General features: G+C 43.2%; 1 protein-coding gene across 1 annotated transcript in view; it reads left to right on the top strand.

Annotated features, from left to right (window-relative positions):
- LOC141134077 (uncharacterized) overlaps positions 1 to 27,386 on the top strand; it is an 87,824-nt gene extending 60,438 nt beyond the window's left edge. Inside the window, exons 7-13 of the mRNA XM_073623664.1 lie at positions 2,667 to 2,800; positions 5,708 to 5,767; positions 8,442 to 8,610; positions 11,666 to 11,833; positions 18,583 to 18,689; positions 21,452 to 21,516; positions 26,859 to 27,386. Of these exons, the coding sequence (XP_073479765.1) occupies positions 2,667 to 2,800; positions 5,708 to 5,767; positions 8,442 to 8,610; positions 11,666 to 11,833; positions 18,583 to 18,689; positions 21,452 to 21,516; positions 26,859 to 26,882 (727 nt within the window). The 3' untranslated portion in view covers positions 26,883 to 27,386. The remainder of the gene's footprint in view (positions 1 to 2,666; positions 2,801 to 5,707; positions 5,768 to 8,441; positions 8,611 to 11,665; positions 11,834 to 18,582; positions 18,690 to 21,451; positions 21,517 to 26,858) is intronic.
- The last annotated feature ends 240 nt before the right edge of the window (positions 27,387 to 27,626 follow it).

The raw sequence follows: 27,626 nt of genomic DNA on the forward strand, positions 1-27,626 counted from the left end.
AAAAAGACTTTAGACTGGGGTGGAGGTTCACCTTCCAGCAGGACAACGACTGCAAAACATACAGCCAGAGCCATACATCTCAAGTCTTCCGAGAGGTGTTGGAGTCTCCCGCCTTTCTGCAGTGGCTCCTGCAAGCGCCTCGCAAAGTCCCGGGAATGATCGGTGCGGCTGGGAACAGTTGTGAACACCGTTCTCCTTTATATCAATTTTTAGCTGACAGACGCTTCTCCTTCTCTCCCTCCTGTGGCTGTCAGCTAAACAGCTATACAGGGAGATCTGTGATCACAGCTGTCCCTCCTACTGCACCGATCATCCCCGACTGTTCTGTGTGCTCCTCCCCCGGCCCCCTCCATGTCCTTCTCCGCCCCTCCTGTTCTCCTCCGGCCCCCGTGTTCTCTTCCGGTCCTCCTGTCCTTTTCGCCCGCCCCCCTCGGCTCCCCTCCTCTCCTGTGTTTACTCTGCTCAGTTTATGAATGAACAGAAGCCTCTGTCTCCTATTCATTCATCTTTAGTGCTGAGAAAGGGACTGGGGAATCTGTGTCCTCAGTCCCTTTGTCTGTCTCAAAGGGGAGATGTCAGGGTCCTGTTTTGACCCCTGACATCTCACCAAAGCCCCCCAAAAAATATAAAAAAAAAATATTGTAAAAGAATTCTAAAAAATGAAAAAGTGTAAAAAAATAAAATAAACTACTGACACCACTCTCACATGCCCTACCAAAACTGTCCACTGCCTCCAACCAAAAAGCATTGTGAGAAACAATTGAAAACAAATTAAATTTTAAATAAATCAATTATTAAAAATAAAAAATCTACTGACACCGTGCACTGTCACATACCACCCACCCTCCATTCCCTTCCCCAGACGGGGATGGGTTCCAGGTGCGAAGCGCCACCTCTCTGAAATGAGTTTGCCACCTCTCTGAGTTTTTGCAGGTTGGGATGTCTGCAGAGCTACAATGGAATGGTTTAGATCAAAGCATAGTTTTGTGCTAGAATGGCCCAGTCAAAGTCCAGGCCTAAATCCAATTGAGAGTCTGTGGCAAGACTTGAAAATTGCTGTTCACAGATGCTCTCCATCCAATCTGACAGAACTTGAACTATTTTGCAAAGAAGAATGGGCAAAAATGTCCCTGTCTAGATAGATGTGCAAAGCTGGTCGAGACACCCCCAAAAAGACTTGTAGCTGTAATTGCAGTGAAAGGAGGTTCTACAAAGTATTGACTCAGGGGGGCTGAATACAAATGCACACCACACTTTTCACATATTTATTTGTAAAAAAATATTGAAAAACATTTATCATTTTCCTTCCACTTCACAATATGTGCCACTTTGTGTTGGTCAGTCATATAAAATCCCAATATAGCACTACCCCCTTAGGAGCTGCTGGTGAATGTTCAATCCTGCACCCTGCCTATCAACCCCAAGAACAGTCTCTGCCCCTCTGGCACACCTGTATAATGATAATAATGTGGGACCCAGCAGTAGAGAGAAACACAGCAAAGATACACTATACAGTAAATTTACCATAACCTTGGAGCCCGTCACTACACCAGCTGCAATAAAGATAAATACTCACACAGGCTATCAATTAACCATTTGAAAAGTTTACTGGGATGAAAGTTTAACACAATGAACAGTGTGATAACTCAGAGACAGTAAATGGCAATATACCAGTCAATGTGAATGTGAAACTGTAGATTCAAGGATCACCATGGAGAGCATATGCAAACAGGTGCACAGTGGGACAAGTACTCAGTACTAATCAACAGCTATATTAAGCACTTTCCCACTGAAACCCCAGAGCACACACACACACAACTCAAAGCACATTGCTATATATTTATATCCTGTACTCAAAGGCTCCCCTTAGGTGATAATGCAATGTTCCAAATGCAAGGTAAACGGTGATTAAAGTTCCTTGTCTTCAGAATCTTCAGCTAGCTTATGGTATTAGACTGCAGTATTTGTAAATCCAACCGGGGAAACAAGTAGAAAAAACAAACTCTAGGATAAAGATGTGCTGGTAATTGTGTACTTGCAAAGTACTGTAAGACTCCTTCCACACCCCTTCCCTGATATCTCTGTCTCATCCGAAGTTGGTGCCGTCACACTGCACCGCTCCTTTTGATGGCTGATAACTGTAATGCAGGAAACCTCCAACAACTTGGCCTTGTGGGTCTGTGATTGGGCATTGTGGGTCAGTAGTTCCCGAACCAAGTTCACACATGAGTCACTTTCCTCATTAAACTACATCTCCCACAATGCTTTGTGAAAGTTGCTTCACAGAAACTGTCCATAGGTCTCAATAGCATTCAAAGGACACTAGAGGGAGCCAATCTCTTATTTAAGAACAATGCATTATTTAGCAGGATAACTTTGGTAGTGAAACCCCTGCGCTACACCAATAAAATACATTTACGTTTTTGGTTGTAACATGACAAAATGTGGAAAATTTCAAGGTGTATGAAATAAAAGGCACTGTATGTTTTAATGGGACTGGTTGTTCTCCCTGGGTGATCTGCTGTCCCACTCACAATGAAGAGTGGCAACTGTGGCATAATATTGCTGGAAAAATGTTGGCTGGTGATGGCGGCAGTGGGGCGACATTATTCTGGTACAGTCAATGGACATAACAATAGTTCTGTTTTCTGATATTCCTCTTCTAGGAATGGCAGTATCGTTGTGGATCACGAGGTTCTGTTATGGGTGAACTTCAGAAATTATATGGAAGAGACAAAAGAAACCGAGCAGCTCCTGCAGAGATATTTGAATGAGACCATTTGCACATCCAGCGGTCCAGGTAACCAGGGTGGCTCTGTGGCTCAGAGATAGAAAAAGAAAGCTTTGCCTTGAAGTAGAACTATCTGCAAAACTTTTTTTTCTATTTGGGCAAGGGAGGGTTATAACCCATCAGATTTTTTTTTCGGCATTTATGTCCCGTTGCAAATCTCTGCAAGTCCTTTTGCTTCCTATCCCATAGCCAAACAGGAAGTTAGAGGAAATCCCTGCAAATTAAGGGAATTCCTTGGGGACCCCCAGGTCACCAAAACTAGTGTCCCCATTGGAAGATTTCCCCTCTATTACAACGCAAAGTTTTGGGATTTTCTTTACTTTCACTTTCAGTGATTATGGTAAACAGGACAAATAGAGAAATAGAGAAGGCAATTCTCATAGACCACTTCCGGACTGCCACACGCTGATATACGTCCTAACTTTGAAGAGGAATATCGTTGTTATGGCAGCAGTTAGCTGCCATAACCCCAGTATCCTCTTTTTCGGCCGGATGGTCCGGTTTCCGATAATAGTGGTCTCTGTGGCGGATTCGCCACAACCCTAACCCTAACCCTTAACCCCTAACCCCTAAACCCTAACCCTAACCCCAACCCTAACCCAGATCCCGCTCAGTTTGTCGGAAATGTACCTGTATGTTGCGGTCGTTCAGGTGCTTATCCAATAGTTTTTTGAAACTATCGATTCCCTCCGCTGAAACCACCGCCTGTGGAAGGGAATTCCACATCCTTGCCGCTCTTACAGTAAAAAACTCTCTACGCAGTTTAAAGTGATTGTGAAGGATTGTTTTTTATTTTTTTTAAATAACAAACATATCATACTTACCTCCACACAAAGAAGAGGAGGAGGATTGTGTCAGCATGAATGTAGAGGATAACACTCAGCAGCAGTCTTCAAGGGATGGTTTTCAGTCCCCAGAAACTCAAGGAGTTGTACGCTGGGTGGAGGTAGTTATGGTTCATGTAATCCTTAGTGACCCAGAGACTCAGAATCAAATTCCTCTGCAAACGTACGCTGCATGGCTTCCCTGATTCTGCAAAGCCTGCGAAAGGACCCTAGGATTCGTGGTATCAAGGAGAGGGATCATTACTGGCTGGCAACCCTTCTTGATCCATGTTAAAAGGGTAAGGTTGCAGAACTCATACTGCCTTTGCAGAGGGAGCAGAGGATGAAACATCTTTAGGAGGCCTTGAAGAAAGGTTTGTGCAATGCATTTCCAGACCCTGGGAGGTTACCATTTACTGGTGCTCGAAAACGTGTTGCTGAGGCTTCCTTCAGTCAGAGGAAGCGATGGAGAAGGTGGCGGCTGACCGATGCCTTTAAACAATTTTTCAGTCCTCAGCGCCAAGGTCTGCATTACATGGTGCAGGAATATCTAGGGGCAAGAGCAGACTTGCAACAGAGCATCCACTGGGTTACTGGGTCTTGAGGATGGACCACTGGCCAGAACTTGCTCAATATGCAATTGAGCTACTGTCCTGTCCTGCATCAAGCGTGCTTTCTGAATGCACATTCAGTGCTGCTGAAGGGTTTGTAATGGATCAAAGAGTTTGCCTGTCCACAGACTCCGTTGATAGGCTCACATTCAAAAAAAATAATCAGTCTTGGATCAGCAGCTATCAAGCACCTAATGCTGATGTAACTGATTGAATTTGCTATGGATGTGGGATCCCTTGAAGACTGCCTATGCTGACTATCTTATTAATCCTCAATCTTGATGATGCTAGCTTCCAGCATTATTTTTGGTTTAGGGCACCACCACCACCCAAGGCCCAATTTTTCTGCCCCTGTTTTACAGGGGCATGTAATTACAATGTTTGATATAATATTTCACAGCAGGGCCCGTTCCTGCGCCCAACAAGAGTAACTGTAAGGGCTTACAGTGTTGTGGCACCACCGCCGAAGGCCTAATTTTTCTGCCCCTGTTTTTTTGTGCCCGATCCTGCGCTCAACAAGAGTAACAGTGTTCTGGTACCACCAACACCTAAGGCCCAATTTTCTGCAGAGTATATAAGGCAGGCCTTATAGTATATATACTGCTGTTCAGAGTATATAGTGCCTGAAGGCCGGGGGGACCCCCACGCCATTTAAAAAAAAATGTGGGTGCGGGTTTCCCCTTAATATCCATACCAGGCCTGAGGGGCCTGGTATGGATTTTGGCGGTGACATCCACACCTTTTTTTGGGGTATTTTTGGTATTTTTATCTATATTGCCGCAATCCGACAGTACATTACAGCCGGGAGCAGTTTTAAATGACATTTTTTCCTTTAGAAATGTCATTTTGCTGTGGCACTGTTAAAAACTTTAGAAAGATGCGCTACTTTACAGGCATACTAAGGACACCCCTAGGCACAATATTTAAAGGAATATTTTGTTTTTATTGTTTCACTTTAAGCATTATTAAAATCACTGCTCCTGAAAAAACGTCCGTTTTTAAAACTTTTTTTTTGCATTGATACATGTCCCCTGGGGCAGGACCCGGGTCCCCAAACACTTTTTATGGCAATAACTTGCATATAAGCCTTTAAAATTAGCACTTTTGATTTTTCAGATTCGCGTCCCACAGACTTTAACGGTGTTTGCATGTTCGAACAATTTTTTTGCCTGTATGCATCTTCTGCTGCGAACCGAACCAGAGTGTGTTTGGCTCATTCCTAATCACCACCCTCTGAACTCGTCCTTGTAGCCAGTTTTCAATCCATGTACTCACGCTATGGTCCATGCCAATGGACCTTACTTTGTACAGTAAACGTTTATGGGGAACTGTATGGGGAACTGTATCAAATGCTTTTGCAAAATCCAGATACACCACGTCTACGGGCCTTTCTTTATCTAGATGGCAGCTCACCTCCTCATAGAAGGTTAACAGATTGGTTTGGCAAGAACAAATCTTCATGTTCTTATTCTCTCTCACAGATAAATTGTGCTTCCGTGCAAACACATCCACCGTCACAGCAAAAGAAGTCTCCTTAGCAGGTAATTCAATATGCAGATTACTGTATAAATATAACAACAACAAGAAATATAATCTATATTACAGTTTACAAGTATTTAGATGTGGCGGCTGCTTTCCTTTTATTTTTTTATTTTTTAGGCTAGCAAACACTTGTGGATCACTTCCTATGAGCTGAAATGAAGGAAAAAATTTTGTCATTTATTTGTAAACTACTAATCTCCACATCCCTCCATGTAATGGAGATGAACAAAGGCTGGGCTTTAAACGTGTGTGGAGAGGGTGGAGATCTGAAAACATGTTCAGGTCTCCACTTAGTCTAGAGGTATTAGTATGGCTTCCTGTATAGATACAGTGGAGGAATGAGCGTTGCCACCCAGCGGAGGGATAGGTGGTGTGTTACTGGCTGCAGCACCAGGTGAAAATGATGGGAAAAAAAGAAACAAATGCAGCCACCACAGCTAAGGACTGTTTAAACCGCAATGTAAGCATACCTCTCAACTTTGGCACCTAACACAGTGTATAGACTACAGGTCTATGTAATGTACTACACAGAATGTACAGTAAAGTGTAGCCATCAGTACAACATTGTCTTATAGCAGTGAGGAGTATGTATCATTGGATCATAGGAGCCCTAATACTGCTGGTCAATAATAACAAAAACAAGTGCCCCAATGTCAGCTGTAGGGAAAGACAAGTGGGCAGTGTATGTGTGTCAGTAGGGGGGGGGGGGTCAGTGGGAAGAAAAACTGCCTGACGTTGGTGGACAATGATAGAGCTGAGGCTTAGGGGTTGTGGAGATGAGCAGTAGAGCCCACCAGTGGGGGGATAGGGTGGAATGATAGTGCAGAGTGGAAGGTGTGGGGGGGCAATTGTGCCCGGTAGGGGGTGGGGGGGAACAATAATGCCCAGTTGGGTGTGGGGGATTATATTTCTCATTTGGGGTTGGGGAGAATAGCTAGTGCCCAGTGAGGCAGGGGGGGATATTTAGTGCCCTGTGGGGGATGAGGGACAATAGTGGCCAGCAGGGGTTGGAGGGGAGCAATAGTGCCCAAGGGGGGAGAGGGGACAATGACGCCCAGTGGGGGGAACAATAGTGCCCAGTGGGGGTGGGGGATTATATTGTTTATCTGGGGGTGTAGAGGATAGCTGGTGCCCAGCTGGGGGGGGGTGAGAAGGATAAATAGTGCCCAGTGGGGGTTAAGGATTATATTGCTCATCTGGCCGTGGGGAGGATAGCTGGTGCCCAGCGGGGGTTGAGGAGGATAAATAATGCCCAATGGGGGGTGAGGGACAATAATGCCCAGTGGGGGGGGGGGGGGGGCAGGGAGAACAATAATATCCAGTGGGCATTCTAGGAGAACAATAGTGTCCAGAGGGGGTAGGTAGGAACAGCAGTACCCAGTGCGGAGCATTAATGCCCAGCGGGGAGGTAAGGAAGATAAATAGTGCCCACGTTACTTGGAGTTACCCGTTAATTGTTATTAACCATCTGACTGCCAAGGGTATATTACACAGTGACGTGTCATGTCAGTACCTTTTACCTAGGTAGCCAATGACTCTAAAGCTGGAAGTGATTTTAGTGCTTCTAGTGACATCATGTGGCCATTCTTGGCAGAGCACTCTTTTGTGGGTTATAGTGACCTCAAGTGGTACTTTTTGCAAGTGGTACTGATTTAAACTATGCATTTTCATTTGTGCAAAGTGTTTTTTTCTATTTTAAGGTATGGGACCTTCATATAGGTGTTAGTCATTTTGAGTATTCAATCTATATTGCATTAAGAGCGTCTAATGATATTTTCACATTTGGTCAGTGACCATTGTTCTGTGAGGTTTAGAAGCCTCATGTTGCTATACTAGCTATAGAAAGACACTGTTCTCTGAGCTTTAGTGACCTCATGTGATTATTCCATGTATAGCAGAACATTGTTTTGTGTGGTTTGGTGACCTCATGTGGCCATTCTAAGTATAGCAGAACATTGTTTAGTGGTGTCATGTGGTCATTTCATATACAGTAAAACCTTGGTTTGAGAGTAACTTGGTTTGAGAGCGTTTTGCAAGCCAAGCAAAATGTTTTAATAAATTTTGCCTTGATATACAAGCTATGTCTTGATATAAGAGTAGCGTTATGTCACAACTATAGTATAAAAAAGAAGAGAGGAGCCTCTAAGTGTAGCAATATGGTTACATTTAATGAAGGTACAACATTTAGCAACTTATTGCTACACTTAGAGGTGCCTCTCTTCTCTTTTATACCCTGTAAAAAATGCTTTGATATACAAGTGCTTTGGATTACAAGCATGTTTCTGGAACGAATTATGCTTGCAAACCAAGGTTTTACTGTATTGCAAAAATGTATTGATTTACACTCATGGAGGCTATAGGAAAAGGTAAAAGTGATAAAACAGAACATACTATTATCTCCCATTGGGACCTGTACATGAGAATAATATCTCATCCAGCTAATTGATGACAAACATTACTGTCCTTTTTTAAACAACTCTACATTTGGAGAGTTCACACAAACGGTATCATTAGTACATTTTATAGAAACTGATCCTCTCCTGTCAAATCTCTTTGAGAAATAATGTATCAGAACATTATCACTGTAACACTACTTGCATAAAAATAAAAAGTAAAAAAAAAAAACCTATAAGAGATGTGGACAAGTTCGGTAATATGCCTTTTATTTTGCAGAACTCTGTTCAGAGGATGAAGCTATTCCAGAAGAAATGAAAATGTATTTCCATGGTTTGAATGAAACAACTTTTCTTCTATGCGTGACAGATTGCAGTGGAAATTACGAGTCGCCGATCAATTGTAACTGGGGGCAATGCTCCACGAGTGCAGCAGGACCTCACTGCTAGTAAGACGTTAACTGATTATTCCATACACATATCAATCACCAAGAACATGACTGTAACCATGGTGCTCCAGTGTTATAGTCATGTTCTGTTATGTTCTCTGAGTCCAGATATCTTTGATACCACAGTGTTCCCTGTCTTCACGTAGAGGAAGCAGCCACAGAGGATCAGATATCCAAAACAGGGCTGGATTGGCCTACTGGGATAGCGGGAAAATTTCCCGGTAGGCCGCCAGGCTGCCTGCCCTGGGGCCGCTTTGAGCTGTGGATGCAAAAAAATCTGGCTGCGGGCTGACATGTCAACTGTGCATGCGCCCATACACTCTTGGCCATTTTCGGGCAGGCGGGCGCATGCGCAGGGACATAATGGCAGGCACCATTTTTAAATGTAAGGCAAACAGCAACTTCACACTTTGATCCCAGATATCACAGTCCATAAGGGTTGCCTTTTTTAAAGTTTATTGCAGTAATAACTTGGATAGGGTTCAGGGAGCTGTGGGGTACTCTATATTACTAACAGGAACAAGGACACTCTTCCTTGTAGTAGCTCTGCTGAACAGTCCCTTAAGCAGTGGGACATTAACAGGACAGCACTGGGGCACCTATGGCAATGACTAGGACAGGCAAGCCTTGTACTTTGTGCAACAAGGGTGATAAAAGTGACAGTAACTGAAATTCTTTCCCTCTTTGGGTAAGTACTTACAGTGTCCTTCCAGCTTGGAATGTAACTCTCTAATTCCAGCAGACAGGCTCTCTCTGTGAACTCTCAAAGCAGGTCATCAGTGACACCCCTCTTTGGTCCCCAAAGCGGTTTGTGGCTGGGCAGTTGTCAGAAACCATGAATCAGACTGAGACAGAAGACAGTTAAATCTCACTTGTTTAATAATAATAATAATAATAATAATAAAAGGTAAACAGAGTAAACGTAGTCAAAACATAGCCAGAGTTCAGGAACCGAAACGGATAGTCAGACAAGCCAAAATGTCAGGGAGCCAGAGATGAGTGTAGTAGAACAGCAAGCAGGATCTGGAGCCAGAAGGAATGTCAGCCAAGCAAGTCTTTAAAAAGGAACACAGAAGAGCGTCTCTAGAGGCGAAGGCAGAGATCATCTGGGCTGGACGGCTTATGTAGGTAGGACTGACGAGCGGGATATCATCAACAGGTGAGTCACTGTGGAGAGATTGGAGCTGGCAATTAGCCGACAGCTGAGAGGCCAGCTCAGAGAAGTAAGGGATGAGCCCAGTCCTGACAGCAGTAGACGTGCAATTTGTTCTGTTCCGAATTTGTTTTTTATCAACGAAATTTGTTAATTCGGAAATATTCGAATTAACGAAAACCTGTTTAACTAATTTTTCTGAAATTCGAAAATCTGGAAATTCAGAAATGGGAAAATGCGAAAATGCGAAAATTCAGAAATTACGAAATGCGAAAATCTAAAATTCAGAGATTTGGAAATTCGAAAATGCGAAAATCGAAAATTCAGAAATTCAGAAATTCGAAAATTCAAAAATCCGAAAATAAGAACGAAGATCCGAAAATTCAAAAACCTGAAAATAGCTAACTAACTAATAATAACTATTACTAACCATTAAATTATAGGTATTGTAATTTCCTTTCAAATTTGGATGTTAGTGAACGTAATGAAATTCCAATACCTATAATTTAATAGTTAGTTATTATTAGTTAGTTATTTAGTTATTAGTTCAGATTTTCGAATGTTCGGATTTTCTGATTTTCGAATTTTCAAATTTTCAAATTTTTTTTCGGATTTTTGAATTTCTGAACTCTCAAATTTTCTAATTTCTGAATTCTCGGACTTCGAATTTCCGAATTTCCGAATTTTTCAAATTTTCAGATTTTGAATTTACGAATTTTCAAATTTATTCGAAGTAACGAATTTTGATCCTAACGAAAGACCCAAAAAACGATAATAAAAAACCCCCAAAAAAACAGATTTGAGAACAATAGTTCAGGGATCGTAGTCCTCATATTATCACAGTACAAGTGTAAAGCCGGGTACACACGGGCCGAACGTGGGGGGACAACAGCCGGTTTAAAAAAAAATGTCTGACATTCGGCCTGTGTGTATGTCGGTCTGTCCAACAGAAGCTGGCCGTTTGGCCGTACATGCTGGAAAACCAGCAGCTGACCGACTCCTGATCAGAGCTCTCAGCCAATGGGGGGGGGAAATCCCCTTGTCAGAACACAACAGTGTGTACCCAGCTTTACATGGTTACATAGGTGGTAAGGTTGAATGAAGAAACCAGTCCATCCAGTTCAACCTGTGTAGGTAAGTGTGCATAATCATTTCCCATATCCCTGTATACTGTGCTCTCTACGATACAAGAGATACAAGAGTTTTTTAAGACTACCAATACTTCCTTACCGCCCTGATAGTGAAAAACCCCATACGTAGTTTAAGGTTAAAACGTTTCTACTCCAGTTTCATTGAGTGGCCCCGTGTCTTCTTATGCCTCGTACACAAGAGCGGATTTTCCGTCGGAAAAATCTTGGATGCTTTTTCTGACGGAATTCCGCTCAAGCTTGGCTTGCATACACACGGTCTCACAAAAGTTCTCTGAATTTTCGACCGTCAAGAACGCAGTGACGTACAACGCTACGATGAGCCGAGAAAATGAAGTTCAATGCTTCCGAGCATGCGTCGAATTGTTTCAGAGCATGCTTAGGAATTTTGCGCGTCGGAATTTGTACAGACGATCGCATTTTCGGCTAGGAACTTTTTCCGACCGAAAAATTGAGAACCCGCTGTCAATACTTTGCTGGCTGGAATTCCGCCAGCAAAAGACCGATGGAGCATACACATGGTCGCATTTTCCAACCAAAAGCTCTCATCTGTCTTTTGCTGGCCGAATTTCCGATCGTGTGTACGCGGCATTACACTCCCTGAGACTGAATAGTTTGTTCCCTATGCCAGAATCGCCATTAAGGTATTTGTATGTTGCTGTCATATCTCCTCTCAAACATATCTTCTTCGCTTCTTAATGCCGTGTTCTTTAATGTCAGGTGGGTACTAACTCTTCCCTTCATTTCTTCACAGCTGTGATATTTCAGATGAGTACTGGTACACAGGAAGTCACTGTGAGACACCAATCAGCAAGCCTGGTGTGATTGCAGGGGTGACGGTTGGCCTGGTCATTCTGGTTATCATTATCGTGATTCTGGTCATTGCTTTGTGTCGGCATCGGCGTGTTGCAGACCATGACATGTAAGTGCCAACTGCCAGCAAAAAGAATCTTGATATTGGTTTAAAAATACAGTATATGGCCAAATGTTTGTGAACACATCTACAGTATATGAATTTGTTGGGAATCGCATTCTGAAACCATGGCTATTAATATTGTGTTACCAGTCTGTGTAACATAGATGGAAGGAAAATTCAAGACTAATGTCCATTCCCCTCCAGACCATAAGGGCATGCTTAGATAAAAGTCCAGTCCAATCCAGCCATCATCCGGAAATCATTTTCCTCCCATTCTCATCTCTTCTTCTGGTCTGTCTCATCTTACCTGCCTTTGTCATCTACTCCAGTGGTTCTCAACCCTGTCCTCAAGTACCCCCAACAGGCCATGTTTGCAGGTTTTCCTTTATCTTGCACAAGTGCTTTAAATCAGAGACAATGGCTTGGTATTTTGGACAGCTATTTTATCTGAGAGAAATTCCCAAAACACGGCCTGTTGGAGGTACTTGAGGACAGGGTTGTGAACCACTGATCTACTCTGCCTGTCCCACCTCTCAATGCTCATTACCTTAAAAGTGTAAAAGACAAAGCAGATTATATGTTTCTTCCAGCTGTGCCAAAACATATAGCTCGCTGCCTACATTTCTCTATCTGCCCATTTCTGACTGCAAAACTATTGTAGATTGCCCACTGTTGCCTTGTAACATTGTTACGAAAAGGCGTATATTTCCAGCGGAAAGAAAAAACCTGCATTTCCCTCTGTGCTGTCCTGGGAACACTGTTGTCCAGACTTCACATCATGGCACTCTCTAGCAATGTGCCTCAGTCTATGACAACAAAAACATCTAATGTGACTGAATATACCATTCCCAGCCCCTTGCTTCCTCCTCTTAAGCAAAGCTTGAGTAGGAATACCATCTATTTTCTCACCAGGGACCTCCACCTTAAGTACATCAGTCCATATTTGTCTCCTGTATATCATACGCCTCGCCTTCCTTTTATCTGATTCAACTAAGCCATCTCTATTTTGAGTTGATCAGATCCACAGCTTCCTGCCTACAGGAAGTAACAGTGGCACATGTCCTACTTACATGCTTTGGGCCTTTATCCTTTGTTAGGGCCAATAGACTTTCTCATGAGGGCTGCACACCGCTCATTGAAATCTTCAGCTTTGGCACTTCAAAGCCACTGCAGGTTTCACTTTGAGTGCCCTACTTTCTAAATCTTTTGACTTGCTTGCAGTGTCTTCCCAGCACTGGCCACTGCAAGCTGCTCATTTAAGAAGCTTCTTTCTACCTCTGAACTTCTCCTTATTTCAGATTCAGTATTTAGAGCATGAAGAAAGTGCAAACCAAACACAGCTACTGCCCGCATCTCTCCCTTACTGAACCCAAAAATTATAAGACTAAAATTTAAGTAAAAATCTGAGACTCCATCTCCCCAAGCACTGTTCAAAGGAGAGGCATGCTTAGCAAGCTCCCTTGCAACAGACCTCCCGTTCAGTGTCTCTGGCCCAGCTAGGCAGGTTACATGCCCCTTCCCGGACATCAGAAACCTTTGCAGCCTTGTTCAGAAAACAGATCTTCAAATGAACTGTAGATTAAATCCCGGACAAGCCCCCAATTGTTTTGCTTTGCGTCTTTTAAGGTTCTTTGCGGGATAAGCAAGGAAGCAATTAAACCTCTGTAGTGTATTAATGTGCTTTTATGAATCCAAATGCTGTACATACAAACTATTACAATTGTAGGAATACAGAGAGTTTTTACTGTGTTAGTTTTTACTGTATGCTGTACCATTAATGCATTAAAGGGGTTGTAAGGTCAGAAGGTTTTTACTCTTAATGCATTTTATGCATTAAGATAAAAAGCCTTCTGTGTGCAGCAGCCTCCCCCAGCCCCCCTAATACTTACCTGAGCCACATCTCTGTCCAGCGATGTCCATGAGTGTCTCAGCCATCTGAGACTCTCCTCCTGATTGGCTGCATCACAGCAGCAGTACCATTGGCTCCCACTGCTGTCAATCAAAGTCAGTTAGCCAATCATAAGAGAGAGAGGTGTGGCCGAACAGGGAGCTGTGACTCGGCTCGGGTGCCCCTATAGCAAACGGCTTGCTGTGGGAGCACTTGAAAGGAGAGAGGGGCCAGGAGAGCTAAAGAGGGACCTAAGCAGAGGAGGAGCTGGGCTGCCCTGTGCAAAACCACTACACAGGGCAGGTAAGTATAACATGTTTGTTATTTTTAGAGAAAAAAAAATAGACTTTACAATCACTTTAACAGTATACTTTATTGACACAACTGAACTCAATCATTTGAAGAGCTCTCCACATTCTTTTGGCCATACAGTAGGTTTGATCCTCAGGTATCCATAAACTTTGGCAATATAGTATAACAAACATATGGGCACTGCAGTCTTTTTGTAACAGGACTAGTTAAGCAATGAATATTTTAGTACAGGTTTTTAGCCCACCTTACAATATCCTGACTGGAAATGTGGTGCCATTACTACTTCATGGAAGCTATGAGGCTCAATAAATTAAGTTTTGCAGGACATTGATCTTTGTTTACAGCCATGTGACTATATTAATTTCAAAATTTCACTGGACTGAGCTAAGAATAATTGTAATGTTTTTAAAATAAGGATACTTATTAGAAATAAAATTCACGTTCATCAAAACCATGGATTTAAAGATAATTCTGAGGGTTCAAGATTTGTGGTATTACTACCATTGGTAAACGTGACAGCTTCCCGCTCAGGGTGGTTGTTTTGAAGCTAGTAGCCACTGGTGTTCTAACAACTAGTAATGTATCCCCACCCAAATTCTATACCAGACCCATCAATCATCTCGTCCAGTAAAGCAGATCCTCATCAGTCACAATGAACAACACCTGATAAAAGAAAAATGCGCTGACACATCTGGTCCCACTTTGTTTATCACAAATGATTCCTAGCTGTCAGCTGAATGTAAACAAAGGGATGCAGTCTCCCAGGCGACATCACTGACCACATTTAAACATGACTATATTTGGTCAGTGATGTCACAGGGGATCCCACGTGATGTAATTGACCAAATATGGTCAATTCCACATTTGATCAATGACATCAGGGAGTACTTCTCCTCCTTCTTTACATTTGACTGTCAACTAGGGAGCTGCTGTTTGCAACAAATGAGCACCAGGAACAGACATGTCCGCAGGGTTGCAGTTTTTTCTTTGGGATTTTAATTTATCGTTATTAATGAGGATCTTTATTAATGAACGATGTAATTGACAATGGATTTACATCAAGGGACTTTTTTTTTTTTAAACTTGTTAAAAAGAGTGGTGTCTTCTTTTTGGTTTCCTCTTTTGGTGAATGAGTAGGGGTACTATGTAGACCTTACTCATTCACATTTGCCCCCAACCTCCCCCTTATGTCACTTTGCTTCACATTAGCTTAGAAAAAGACCATTACTGATTCTTAAAAAGTATTCCTATTGACTTCAGTTCAGCAACTTCACCTAAACCCCCCTGAACCAAACCCAGGTATTTTTGGCTTATAACCACTCAACAGTTGTGAGAAACCTAAAGTAGTGATAGTTTTGTGTTGCCTTGAGTATCATCAGGAGGTCAGTTATCCAACTAAGAGGCCAATATATAAAGCATTGGTATGGCCTTACTGTGGGTATACTGATGCTTTGTCAACTGTTAAAGTCACACTAAGGCTTTTCAGTAATGCACACGCTACTATGTGCTTTACCACAATGCACAGAATCAGACACTAAGGCCTCATTCATCCATTTAGCGGAGTCCACCGGCTCAGCAGGAGATTGCTCCGCTGATCTCCGCTGAGCCGGCAGATGACAGGTCCGTCTCTGCTCACTGAGCGGGCAGGGGCCTGTCAGAGCACCGCTGATTTCTATGGAGAGATCAGACGAAAATGGACATTGTTTCCATTGTTATCAGATCTCATCCAATCCGCCAAGGCAGATGGCGAACGTATTGCCATACGTCTGATTTTACGTCTTGATCGGATGGCAGACGGACATTAATGCATTCCTATGGAAAAACGGATGACAACGGATGATCATCTATTTTCATCTGTTTCGTTTTTTTGATTGGATGAAAGCTCTATTTTTCATCCGTCATGAAAATGGATCGAATGAAAAACGAATGTTAACTGACAAATGGTAAGTTTTTCATCCGTTTTTGCATTGGTAGGGGATGTAAAAAAAACTGATGAAAAACTGATGAACTGAACTGATAAAAAACCGGATGAACTGAACTGATGAAATGAAAGGACCCTAAGACCCCTTTCACACTGAGGCGCTTTACAGGTACTATAGCGCTAAAAATAGCACCTGCAAAGCGTGTGTAAAGCGCCTCTCCTGTCACTCTAATGTGAAAGCCTGAGGGTTTTCACACTGGATCGGTGTGCTGGCAGGACGTAAGAAAAAGTCCTGCTAGCAGCTTCTTTGAGGCGCTTTAGGAGCGGTGTATACACCACTCCTAAAGCGCCCCTGCCCCTGAAATCAATGGGCAATGCCACTGAAGCGCCGCTGCAGCGGCGCTTTGCCAGTGCTTTTAACCCTTTTTCGGCCTCTAGCGGGGGGTTAAAAGCGCCCTGCTAGTGGCCGAAAAGTGCCACTAAAACACTAAAATAATGTTAAAGCGCTGTACTTGCCGACGCCCAGTCATGGTAATATTTGGTCAATGACATCCCCATGTATACCCCCAACTGTTGCTTACATTTGGCTATAAACTAGGGAGACGTTATTCTTAGACCCCTTTCACACTGAAGTGCTTTACAGGTGCTATAGCGCTAAAAATAGCACCCGTAAAGCGTCTCTGCTTTTACTCCGATGTGAAAGCCCGAGTGCTTTCACACAGGAGTGGTGCGCTGGCAAAAAAAGTCCTGCAAGCAGCATCCTTGAGGCGCTGTAAGAGCGGTGTATACAGCACTCCTAAAGTGCCCCTGCCCATTGAAATTTAACCCTTTTTCGACCGATAACGGGGGATAAAAGCGCCCTGCTAGCGGCCGAAAGGCGGCGCAAAAACGACGGTAAAGCGCCGCTAAAAATAGCGACGCTTTACCACCGACGCCCGGTGCTGCTCAGTGTGAAAGTGCCCTAAATGCCACCACAGTGCAATGCGTGTCAATGCGCTAACATGCATTGCAATTCACTTGCAGAAACATAGTGCTTGTGTTCTCTAGCACTTAGCCCTGTTAGCATAAGGAGAGTGCCAACACCTGAGGCTACAATCCCCACTTCACCTCTTGTACTACTAGATAACATCTGCACATTGACAATGATCATATTCCATTCTCTTTGTATTGTATGGCCATTTAGATACTCCCCTTTCTCTCCCCTATAATCATATAACATGGCAGGCTCTGACTCCGGGATTTCAGATAGCATATGACGGGGATATCAAATAAGAAAGGATTTAAAGGAATTCCATAAAATAATATGTATACAGTATATTTTATATGTTTGTCTGGAGATATTGTTTTGGTTTGAATTCCACCATTAAGCAAAAAAGGCCAGTCCCTTGTAAACTAATAACAATGTGGTGGGGATTCTGAGTGTATACTATAGAAAAATATTTGATATTTAATTGAATAATTGAATTTTCTGTGTTTACCTCCTCTCCCATCCCCTCACTTCTCTCTCTCTCCCATCCTCTCTTCTTTCCTCTTCTCCTTCCTCCTTTATTTCCCTTCCTTCTTGTTCTTTCTTTTCTTCTCTTCTGCTCTCCCCCCCCTTCCACTTCCTTCTCCTCTTTCCTCTCCTTACCTCTCTTCCCTTTCCTTTCCATCTCTCCTCTTTTCTCTTCCCATTCCTTCCCCTCTCCTCTCCCTTCAATGCTTTGCATTTCTTCCCATTTTTCTCTCTTCCATTTCCTTCCGGACTCTTCTCTTCCCCTACTTCTCTCTCTCTCATCTCTTCTCCCTCATCTTCCACTCCTTTCCTCCCCTTGCTTCTCCTCTCTTCCACTTCGATACGGTCTCACCCCTCCACTCTTCCTTCCCCTCTCTCTTCTTCTTCCTTCCTCTCTCTCCTTTCCTGTACTATATTTCCTCTCCCATCCTTTCATTTCCTCTCCCCTTCTCTTTTCTCTTTTTTTTCCCTTTTTCCCCCTCTCTCTACTACTCCCTTACCGTCCCTCCTCTCTTCTCCTTTGCCCTCCACCCCCCTTCTCACCTTCTTTCCTTCCTCTTCTTCTCCTTCTTTCCCCTGTCTTCTTCCTTTTCCTTTCTCTCTCCTCTCCGGTCATCTTCTTCTCTTCTCTTATGCTTTATTTCCCTTCCTTCCATTCTTTTCTCTCCCCATTTTTTCTCTTCTCCATTCTTCCCCTTCCGTCACCTCTCCCCTCTCTTTCTTCATTACCTCTGTTCATTTTTCTTTCTCCTCGTCTCTTTTCTTCCTTCCTCTTTCTCTTCCGCTCTATCTCCTTTCCTCTCCTATATTCTCTTCCCTCCTCATCTCTCATTCTCTCTTCTCTCTTCCTCTTTTTTTTCTCCATCCTCCTCTTCCCTTACCTTGTCTTCACCTTCTTTCTCTACTCTCCTTTCTCCCTTCCCCTTCCTTTCTTTTTCTCTCCTGTACGCTTTTCTCCTTCTCTTCACTTTCCCATTCTTCACCCCTTTTTCCCTTCCTACCCCCCGCCGCCATCTTCTCCTCTCTTCCCTTTTTTTTCTCACCTCTCCTCCTGTGTTCTTCCCTTGTCACCTCTCTTCCTTCTTTTCCTCTCCTCTCATTTCCACCATTCTCTCTTATCTTTACCCCAATACATACAGGCTACTAGAAAATGGTGGCAATAAGAACTGGTATGGATTTGGCTGGACAAAGAATCTAAAGATACACAGAAAATCCTGGAACCCGACAACAGATAGTAAAACGTTTGGTAAGTCGCCATTATGACTCGGTATACCCATTTCTGAGGAATACTCGATTATTGTGACACTGATCTGTTATCCTTTTATTATACGCAAATCCATGATTTCTACATTAACCTCGGTCTTCCAAGGATTTGCAACGCATACTTTTTTTCATTGCTGTCTTTCCAAAGATGGATAGTTTAGAGTAGAACACAGCTCCATCAATAAACATTACATTCACATGAAATAAGTTCTCTATAATTGTTTTGTATCATTATACTTTTTATGTTTTAGATCTGTCTTTGTACTGTGTAAGTAAATATTAAACAAATTATTTGTTTTACAAATAAGCATGGAGGGGGCAGAGCTGTTTGCCTTTACCTTTTTATACCCAAAGGGGGAAAAAAACTGTATAAAATGAGTTAGCTGGAGCTCAGTTGGACATTATTAGTGAAATCGAATGAAATCTGCTAGTGCGTCTAAGGCCTCATTCACACGCGCGATTCATAACAATAGGCTGCTTGACGCAGCAAAGTAGCTTTACGTAGCTCTTTACTAGACATGTGCAATTTGTTTAGTTTCAAATTAGTTTTTTAAAAAAATTTTGACAAATTCGTTAATTCAAAAATTTCCAAATTTTTCAATTTCTGAAATTACAAATTTCCGAATATCAAATTTCCGAATTTCAAATTTTCGGATTTCCAAATTTTTGAATTTCCAAATTTCCGAATTTCGTATTTCCTGAATTTCCGGATTTCTGAATTTCCGAATTCCCGAATTTCCTAATTTCCGACTTTTTCGAATTTCCGAATTTCTGAATTTTTGAATTTCTGAATTTCGAATTTCCGAATTTTCGAATTTCCGAATTTCCGAATTTTCAATTTTTTTTCCAAATTTCTGAATTTCCGAATTTTCAAATTTTTTCCGAATTTCTGAATTTTACATTTTTTTTCCGAATTTCTGAATTTCCAAATGTTTGAATTTTGAATTTCCGAATTTTCAAATTTTTTCCGAATTTCAAATTTCCGAATTTCAAATTTCTAAATTTTCGAATTTTCAAATTTTTTCCAAATTTTTGAATTTCCGAATTTTTAAAAAGCCGAAAATTCGAAAATCTGAACAAAAGAAAGAAAATCAGTATAATTCAAAATAATTACTAACTATTAAATTAAAGGTATTGGAATTTCATTTCAAATTTGGCTGTTAGCGAACGTAATGAGTACAAATTTATCCGAAGTTACGAATTATCCGAAGTAACGAATGCCGCATCTAAACGAATGGAACGTAATGATCTAATAAATAACAAAAATAATAAAACATTTTTATTATAATTATTTATTATTAATTTGTTCCATTCAATTTGTTTAGATGTGGCATTCGTTATTTCGGATAATTCGTAACTTCAGATAAATTTGTATTAGTTACGTTCACAAACAGCCAAATTTGAAAGGAAATTCCAATACCTACAATTGAATAGTTAGTTATTATTTCAAATTTTACTGATTTTCTTTCTTTTTTTTCTCAGATTTTCGAATTTTTGAATTTCCGAATTTTCAAATTGCGAAAATTCGGGAATTCGGAATTCGAAAATTCGAAATTCAGAAATTTGGAAATGCGAAAATCCAAAATTCGGAAATCTGAAAATTCTAAATTCGGAAATCCAAAAATTCAAAATTTGGAAATCCGAAATTTGGAAATTCGGAAATTCGAAAATTCTAAATTCGGAAATTCGGAAATATTCCAAATTTTCTAATTTCTCAATTTATGAATTTACGAATTTACGAAAAAAGCAAAAAAAGAATGAAACGAAAACGAACACATTTTTTGTCAGTGCACATGTCTACTCTTTCGGTTTTGTGCTTCTTTTCTCCTGCGCATTTTGATGTGTTTGTTGTGCGATTTCCACACAGAAAAACGTGCGTCTGCTTGCCGCATTTGGGGTGTCCTCAACAGTGAATGGCACCACAAACGTGACGCGTGTTTCACACATTTTCGTAAACGCATGTAAAACTGTGTGATTTTGCACACATTTACAGAACGTTTAGGTGTGGATGGAGCATAACACTACCTTTTGGTCCGGATACACAATGCTGCTGTCCAAGGGTGTCTCTGTTGCTCTTCCAGCAGAATGGGACCACCCAAAAGCTACATTCACACCGGCAATTATTGTAGCGGCAGTTCCTGCTGCAGCTCTCAGCGGGTAGGTGCGGCAGCCAGCCCCCGTTTACTACAATAACAGGCCGCTAGCAATCACATGCAATCGCTGGCTGTGCAGAGAGACATGAATAGCTGCAGCCGCCATTGACCTGTCATTATAATTAATAGGGCTGGCGGGTATCAGGACCCGCTTCCTGATTGGCCGGGTGGAGAAACAGGAGGACATTACTCCTTTTTAAAGCCTCCGGCTCTAATCATGTGCTTCTAAAAAAAAAACAAAAAACATTGGAATCTATGCATTCGGCACCCTGCATGTAGATTGGGGTGCCAGGCGCATGGATTAGGGGGGCAGCGCCCCTGCGCCCTGCATGGGCAGCCGCCACTGACAGAAAGTGTGTTCATGGCTAAATCACCAGGTGGAAATAAAAGAAAACTTCCTAAAAAAGACTAATGCAGCCCACACATTTTATCACTGGTAAGATGCAATGTATGACATTTTTGGTTTTTGTATTTTATATCACGTTAACGTTATTTCATTCTAAATTTACATTCTTTTTTAATTACACAGAGTACTACTCTATCTTGAAACATTAATACTTGTTCTCATTCTTCTATAATGCTCTCTCCCAAGGTCCTAATGGAAGCTTCAAATCCACAAAGGAGAAGGTTAATGTGAAAGTGAACCCACAACAAAAGGTAAGAGAAAAGCACCAGATAGACCTAGTCTCTCTACACTCCACAATCAGGCCCGGACTGGGATAAAAAACAGGCCTGGGCCTTTTTAGAATGAGCAGCCCATGACATATTTACCAGTCCCTTCCCCACTTTCCATCCTGACGGAGATGAGAGGGGTCGGGAAAGAGCATGTGGGAGCCGAACAGCATGGGGGGGCAGAGAGCATAAGGGAAGGGGGCTGGAGAGCACAGGGTGGGCCGGAGTACATGGGGGGGCAGAGAGCAGGTGGGGCAAAGACCACTGAGGAGGCCAGAGGACATAGGGGGGCAGAGAACAAGGAGGTGGGCAGAGAGCACAGGGGGGGCTGGAGAGCACTGGGGGGGGTGTATGGAGCGCACGGGGGGTATGGAGAGCACAGGGGGGCCAGAGAATACTGGGGGGAGCCTGAGAGAGCGGGGAAGGCTGAGAACACAGGAGGAGCAGGAGAGCACTGGGGGGCTGGAGTGCACAGGGGGAGCAGGAGAGCACTGGGGGGCTGAAGTGCACAGGAGGGGGAGAGCACAGGGGGGGTTATAGAAAGCTTGGGGGGCTAGAGAGTACTGGGGGGGGAGCCTGAGAATAGAGGGGGGGTTAGAGAGCACAGGGGGGGAAGGAGAAAGCTTGGGGGCCAGAAAGCACTGGGGGGGGCCTGAGAGCACAGGGGGGTTGAAGAACATGGGGGTCAGAGAGCACGGGGGGCTGGAGAGCACTGGGGGGAGCCTGAGAGCACGGGGGGTTGGAGAACATGGGGGGCGGAGAGCACGGGGGGCTGGAGAGCATTGGGGGTAGGGGAGCACTGGGAGGGCCAGAGAGCACTGGGGGGGAAGAAAGAAGCTGGATAGGAGGAGCGGCGGGGCTGCTGCATATAGAAGAATCATTCTCTTTATTTTCCTCCTGCAGCCTCTGAAAGCCTGTGGGAGAGAGAGAAGGAGAAGCAGGCTTTAAGAGGCTGCAGGAGGAAAATAGAGAGATTAATTCTTCTATATGCAGCCGCCCCGCCGCTCCTCCTATGCAGGCGCACGGGGAGCAGCACTTACCTTCACTCTGGTCCGGCGTCTCCTCCAGCTCCTTCCTCTTCATGGTCACAGGTCGGGTGACCTGTAGTTTCCGCCCCTGGTCCGACATCTGAAATGAACTGGCAGCCAGCCGTGGAGAGGTCGGATGAGCGGCGCAGGCTCAAGGAGCAGCCCAGCTACCTTGGGCCCCACAAAGGCATGAGGCCCGGCGGCCCCATAGCTATAGGCGTGCTGCCCTATGGCAGTCCGGGCCTGTCCACAATACATAAAGAAAGCTGCTTTTACAATATTACATTGTTACAAAGTCTGGTTGAAACAAGACACAAGTCCAGCTAGTTAAGCAAAGAGAAGAAAAGAAAACACACACAAATACAAAACCTTCATATACACTATCCTATACCCACAGTTTATCCAGAAGAAGGCAAAAAAACCCCAATGAAGCATGATCCAATTTGCTCCAGTGGGGAAAAAAAAAATCCTTCCCGATTTCCCAGGAGGCATCCGTATATTCCCTGGATCAACTACCTCTGGTGCTAATACCTATAAATATAAGTATCCAGTTATATTATGCGCATGTAGGAAACAATCCAAATCTTTTTCTAAACAATCTACTGAGTGGACCAGAACCAGCTCTTGGAAGGAGTCTTTTCCACATTTTCACAGCTATTGGGATATAAGAGTAGCATACTGACATCCTGAAAAATGGGACATAGGCACTACTTATCTCAGAATGCCCTAATCTAAGGAGCCCGAGCATTGCCTCACAGCGTGGCACTTTTGCCCTTAAGAAGACCTTGTGCCACTATATATTTATGTAGCAGGAAGGGTATCCTGTAAGTCGCAAATCACTGTAAATCCACTGTGAAAGAGTATGTGGCGATCTCAGCCTGGGATCCGACCAGACTACGCCACCCCACCAACGTGTTTCACGCCCCCCCCCGGAGCTTACTCATGGGGGTATGATCCTCATGAATAAACCCCGGGGGGGTCGGATTGAAACATATAACCAAATATGTTGACCTTCAAAATTCCATGCACCTGCAAAGCGGTGTAAAACTACAGTACCTATATTTGCCCATAGCTGATGCTTTCAGAGCCTTTACAGCCCATTCATTTAGAGTTCACCGTGAACAATGGCCCTAGAATTAGTGCTCTGACTCCAGCATGTGCGGTAATACCTAATTCCTTATATGTGTGACACAATTGTTTTTATACGCACCAGATGCAAGTGCATAATATGTGCATACACACATGTGTGGGGGAGCTCTAAAAAATATAGTTTGGGGTGTTTTTTTTATTTCTTTTGTTTAACTTTATTTTTTAAGCATTGTTTTTCTTTTTTTCTAACATAACTTTAATGCTATCATAAGGAACAGACAAGCCCCTATGTAATAGCATAGTGCAGGTGACAGGTTCTCTTTGAGGGGACATCAAGGGTCTAAACCTTTTATTCCATTTTTGGCACCCTTTACCAGTAGAAAAAACCTTGAGGTACCCCGGTTTAAAATAAAAAAAAAAAATCGAAAATGTTACTTATCAATGAAAAATAGTAAGCATCATCAGTTCTCCAAACACATCAGAGTCCCTCATCACATTATAGTCCCCATCACATTATAGTCGCCCCCATCATATCAGAGGTCCCCTCATCATGTCAGAGGTTCCTGTCAAAGGCTGTCAGAGGCCTGTCAAAGGCCACCCATCACTTTAGAGGCCCCTTGTCACCACAAAGACCCCCATCACATGAGAGTCCCCCATCCCATCAAAGTGCCCTCAAGACAGTGCCTCCCCATCACATCAGAGACCCCTTATTACAATAGAGTCCCCCATCACATTTTAGTCCCCCCATGAAATCAGAGGTCCCCCCATCATGTCAGAGCTCCCTCCATCATGTCAGAGCTCCCCCATCACATTAGAGAGTCCACCATCACATTATAGTCTCTCTTGATATCAGCGGATCCTCCATCATGTCAGAGGTTCTTCAGTCATGTCAGAGGTCCCCCATCACATCAGAGTCCCCCATCACAATATAGTCTCTCATGACATCAGAGGTCCCTCCATCATGTCAGAGGTCCCTCCATCATGTCAGAGGTCCCCCATCACATCAGAGAGTCCCCATCACATTATAGTCTCTCATGGCATCAGAGGTTCCTCCATCATTTCAGAGGCCCCTTATCAAATCAAAGGCCCCCCATAACCACAGTGTCCCCCCAATCACACAAGAGTCCCCCCATCACAGAGTTCTTTCACCCCATCTCTGATCCAGGGAAAACTTGGTCTCATGCTTATGGCACCTCAGGGAAACCCACATGGCACCCCGATTGAAAAACAGTGTATTAGACCATCAATGTCCCTTCTACATTTTGTTGAAGTTTATTAAGTACAGACTGCACTTGATCAACTTATTTTATGGCCAGAGTGGCCGGCTTGACAATGCTGAATGAATGTTCATTGATCTCCTGCTGCTCACCCTCCTTACACCCACCATGATGATCCTGGGCATCCAACAGGGGTAGGTAAGCCACATGATGGGAAGAAGGATGGGTAACACGTTACTGAGCAGTGAAACTTTTTTTGCACTTATGGAACAGATATAGCAACACACTTTAATAGTATATAAAACAGACCAGAAGTGAAGTTCATTGTTAGGGTTTACACACACTGGAGTCCCTCGAGTGATGAGACACCTGTAAGTTACCTTGCCTAGTGTTGACATCTTTGCCTGGACTTCTAGGGTCAACATCTTCAGCCATCTTGATAAGCCAACTTGGATTGACATAACTTCCATGCATGTTTCAATTTAGTAAGCATTTATTGCAAAAGAGACATATTGGGGTTGATTTACTAAGGGCAAATAAACTGTGCACTTTGCAAGTGCAGTTGCACTAATTCTCCTTAGTATATGTAATGTGCCAATCAGGGGCAAGGAAAAAAAAATCTTGCACATGAATGGATGATGGAAATCTGCAGAGCTTTAACACATTTACTAAGCTCTGGGGAATACAAGTGCAACTGCACTTGCAAAGTGCACAGTCTATTTGCCTTTAGTAAATCCGCCCGATTATGTTTCTTCTGATATAAAAGCCTACCTACTTGAAATTATTCTAGATAAAGCTCAGCTTTAGAGTATTTATGGGACTTGGCTGACTAGGCCAGACTAGCAGCATGTCTGTCCAGCTATTATTTATAATAATTGCCAGCAGGAAGAGTGTCCAAACCAGAGTGATGGTTCTTTTAGACTCATATGACAATGGATACAAGAGCAAAAATATTGAGGCGTATTGAAGCGTATTGTAAAAGTAAAATTCACTGACCACCAAGGCTTTTTTTCAGCGGGAACATGAGGGCAACGCAGTTACGGCACTTCTACAGTTGACTGGCTGGTAGGGGTTGGCCAACAATAGGTCTCCCAGCAGTCAATGCTGGCTGGTAGGGGTCTAGTGTTAATGGGGTGGATCTGTTGTTGCTAGGGGGTATTTTGTCACAGGGGTTTTTTCTTGCTTGGGGATCTATTGTTGCTTGAGGGGGGCTGTTGTTGCTGGTTGCAGGGGATCTATTTTACTGCATTTCTTATTATCATTAACAAATTCCATACAATTGACTCAACACCATAAAATTTACTTAATACTCTTTTCTCTAGAAGGGGCAGTACTGGGAGGTGGGTAGGGGGTGGGACTAAAGGACGAAACATGGAGATGGGAAGGAGGCAGAGACAAGGGGTGACCTGCAGTGGCGGCTGGTGCTCAATATTTTGGGGGAAGGGGCAGCAAACAAACCTACTTCCCTCACTCGCACGATCGCCACCGCCGTGGGAGAAGGACGTGAAGGCGGTGATCAGTCCAGGCCTTACCTTAGGAGGCTGCTCCTCGCTCCAGGCTTCCGGACGAACAGGCGTTGCTTCTCCTCCTGGCCAAACAGGAAGCCCTAAGACTCCCTGGCCAATCGGGTCTCAGGACCTGCTTCATGATTGGCCGGGAGGAGAAGCAGGAAGACAATGGCTCAGCCCACCCTTTTTTGAAGCCAATTAGAACCTCAGGCTCTAGTCATTTGCTTAAAAACAAAACAAAAAACCATTGAAATCCATGCGTCTGGCACTCTGAGATTAGGGGCCGGGCGCATGGATTAGGGGGGCGGCGCCCCTGCGCCCCTTATGGATGGGTCGCCACTGAGTACCTGTATTTTTCTGAGAAAAAAAGCCCTGCTGACCACTATGATGAAATGTCTACACCCTGCTTCAGGATTTATATGATACATTGACAAATAAATAAATTCTTTAAAGTACAGGTCCTAATTCTATTTCTGTTATCCTAGGTGCCTATACCAAGACCTCGGTAATATCATAATCTGCACAGTGGAATAAAGTTTGGGGCAACATTCAAAACCACTCAAGCCATCTGTCAGTGCTTATATTTTACATCATGCCATGTCTTGAGCCTTGACTTTAATTTATTTTCTTGATATGTGATGACCAGATGGTCCCGTGGAACTTACTTTCTGATTGCATCCCTCTTATCCTCTGCATTCTTGGAGCTCGTGATAGAGAAGTATATGCCATACAGTGGAAGGACATGCCAGCCTGCTGCTTGTAATTAGTTCTACGTGCCGCTGCGAAAGCTTGTTTTTATTTTGTCCTGTTGGTACTTTCCATTGTTCCTCCTGTTTGCTGTTTGGACAGCATTTGACAAGACATTCCCTACCTCACCCTCTTGTACAGTTAGTTTAATTTTACACCGCCGAGTCTGGGCTTGTGAAAGTCATTGTCTTTTTATATTTCAAAGGACTGTAAAACACATTCTTTGTATTATATTTGACTAAATTAAAATTGTTGGATTTAACTTCTCTTAACGTCTTATTGAAGAGTTAAGCCTCGTACACACGATCGGATTTTCCAAGGGCAATGTGTGATGTCAGGCTGTTGGCGGAAAATCCGACCGTGTGTAAGCTTCATCGGACAATTGTTGTCTGATTTTCCGCGGACGAATGTTGGATGGCAGGTTTTAAAATTTTCCACGCACAAATATCTGTTGTCGGATTTTCCGAGCGTGTGTACACAAGTCCGTCGGACAAAAGTCCAAAGTA

The sequence above is a fragment of the Aquarana catesbeiana genome, linkage group LG03 (genome assembly GCF_042186555.1).
Source record: "Aquarana catesbeiana isolate 2022-GZ linkage group LG03, ASM4218655v1, whole genome shotgun sequence".
NCBI classification, from domain to species: Eukaryota; Metazoa; Chordata; class Amphibia; order Anura; family Ranidae; genus Aquarana; species Aquarana catesbeiana.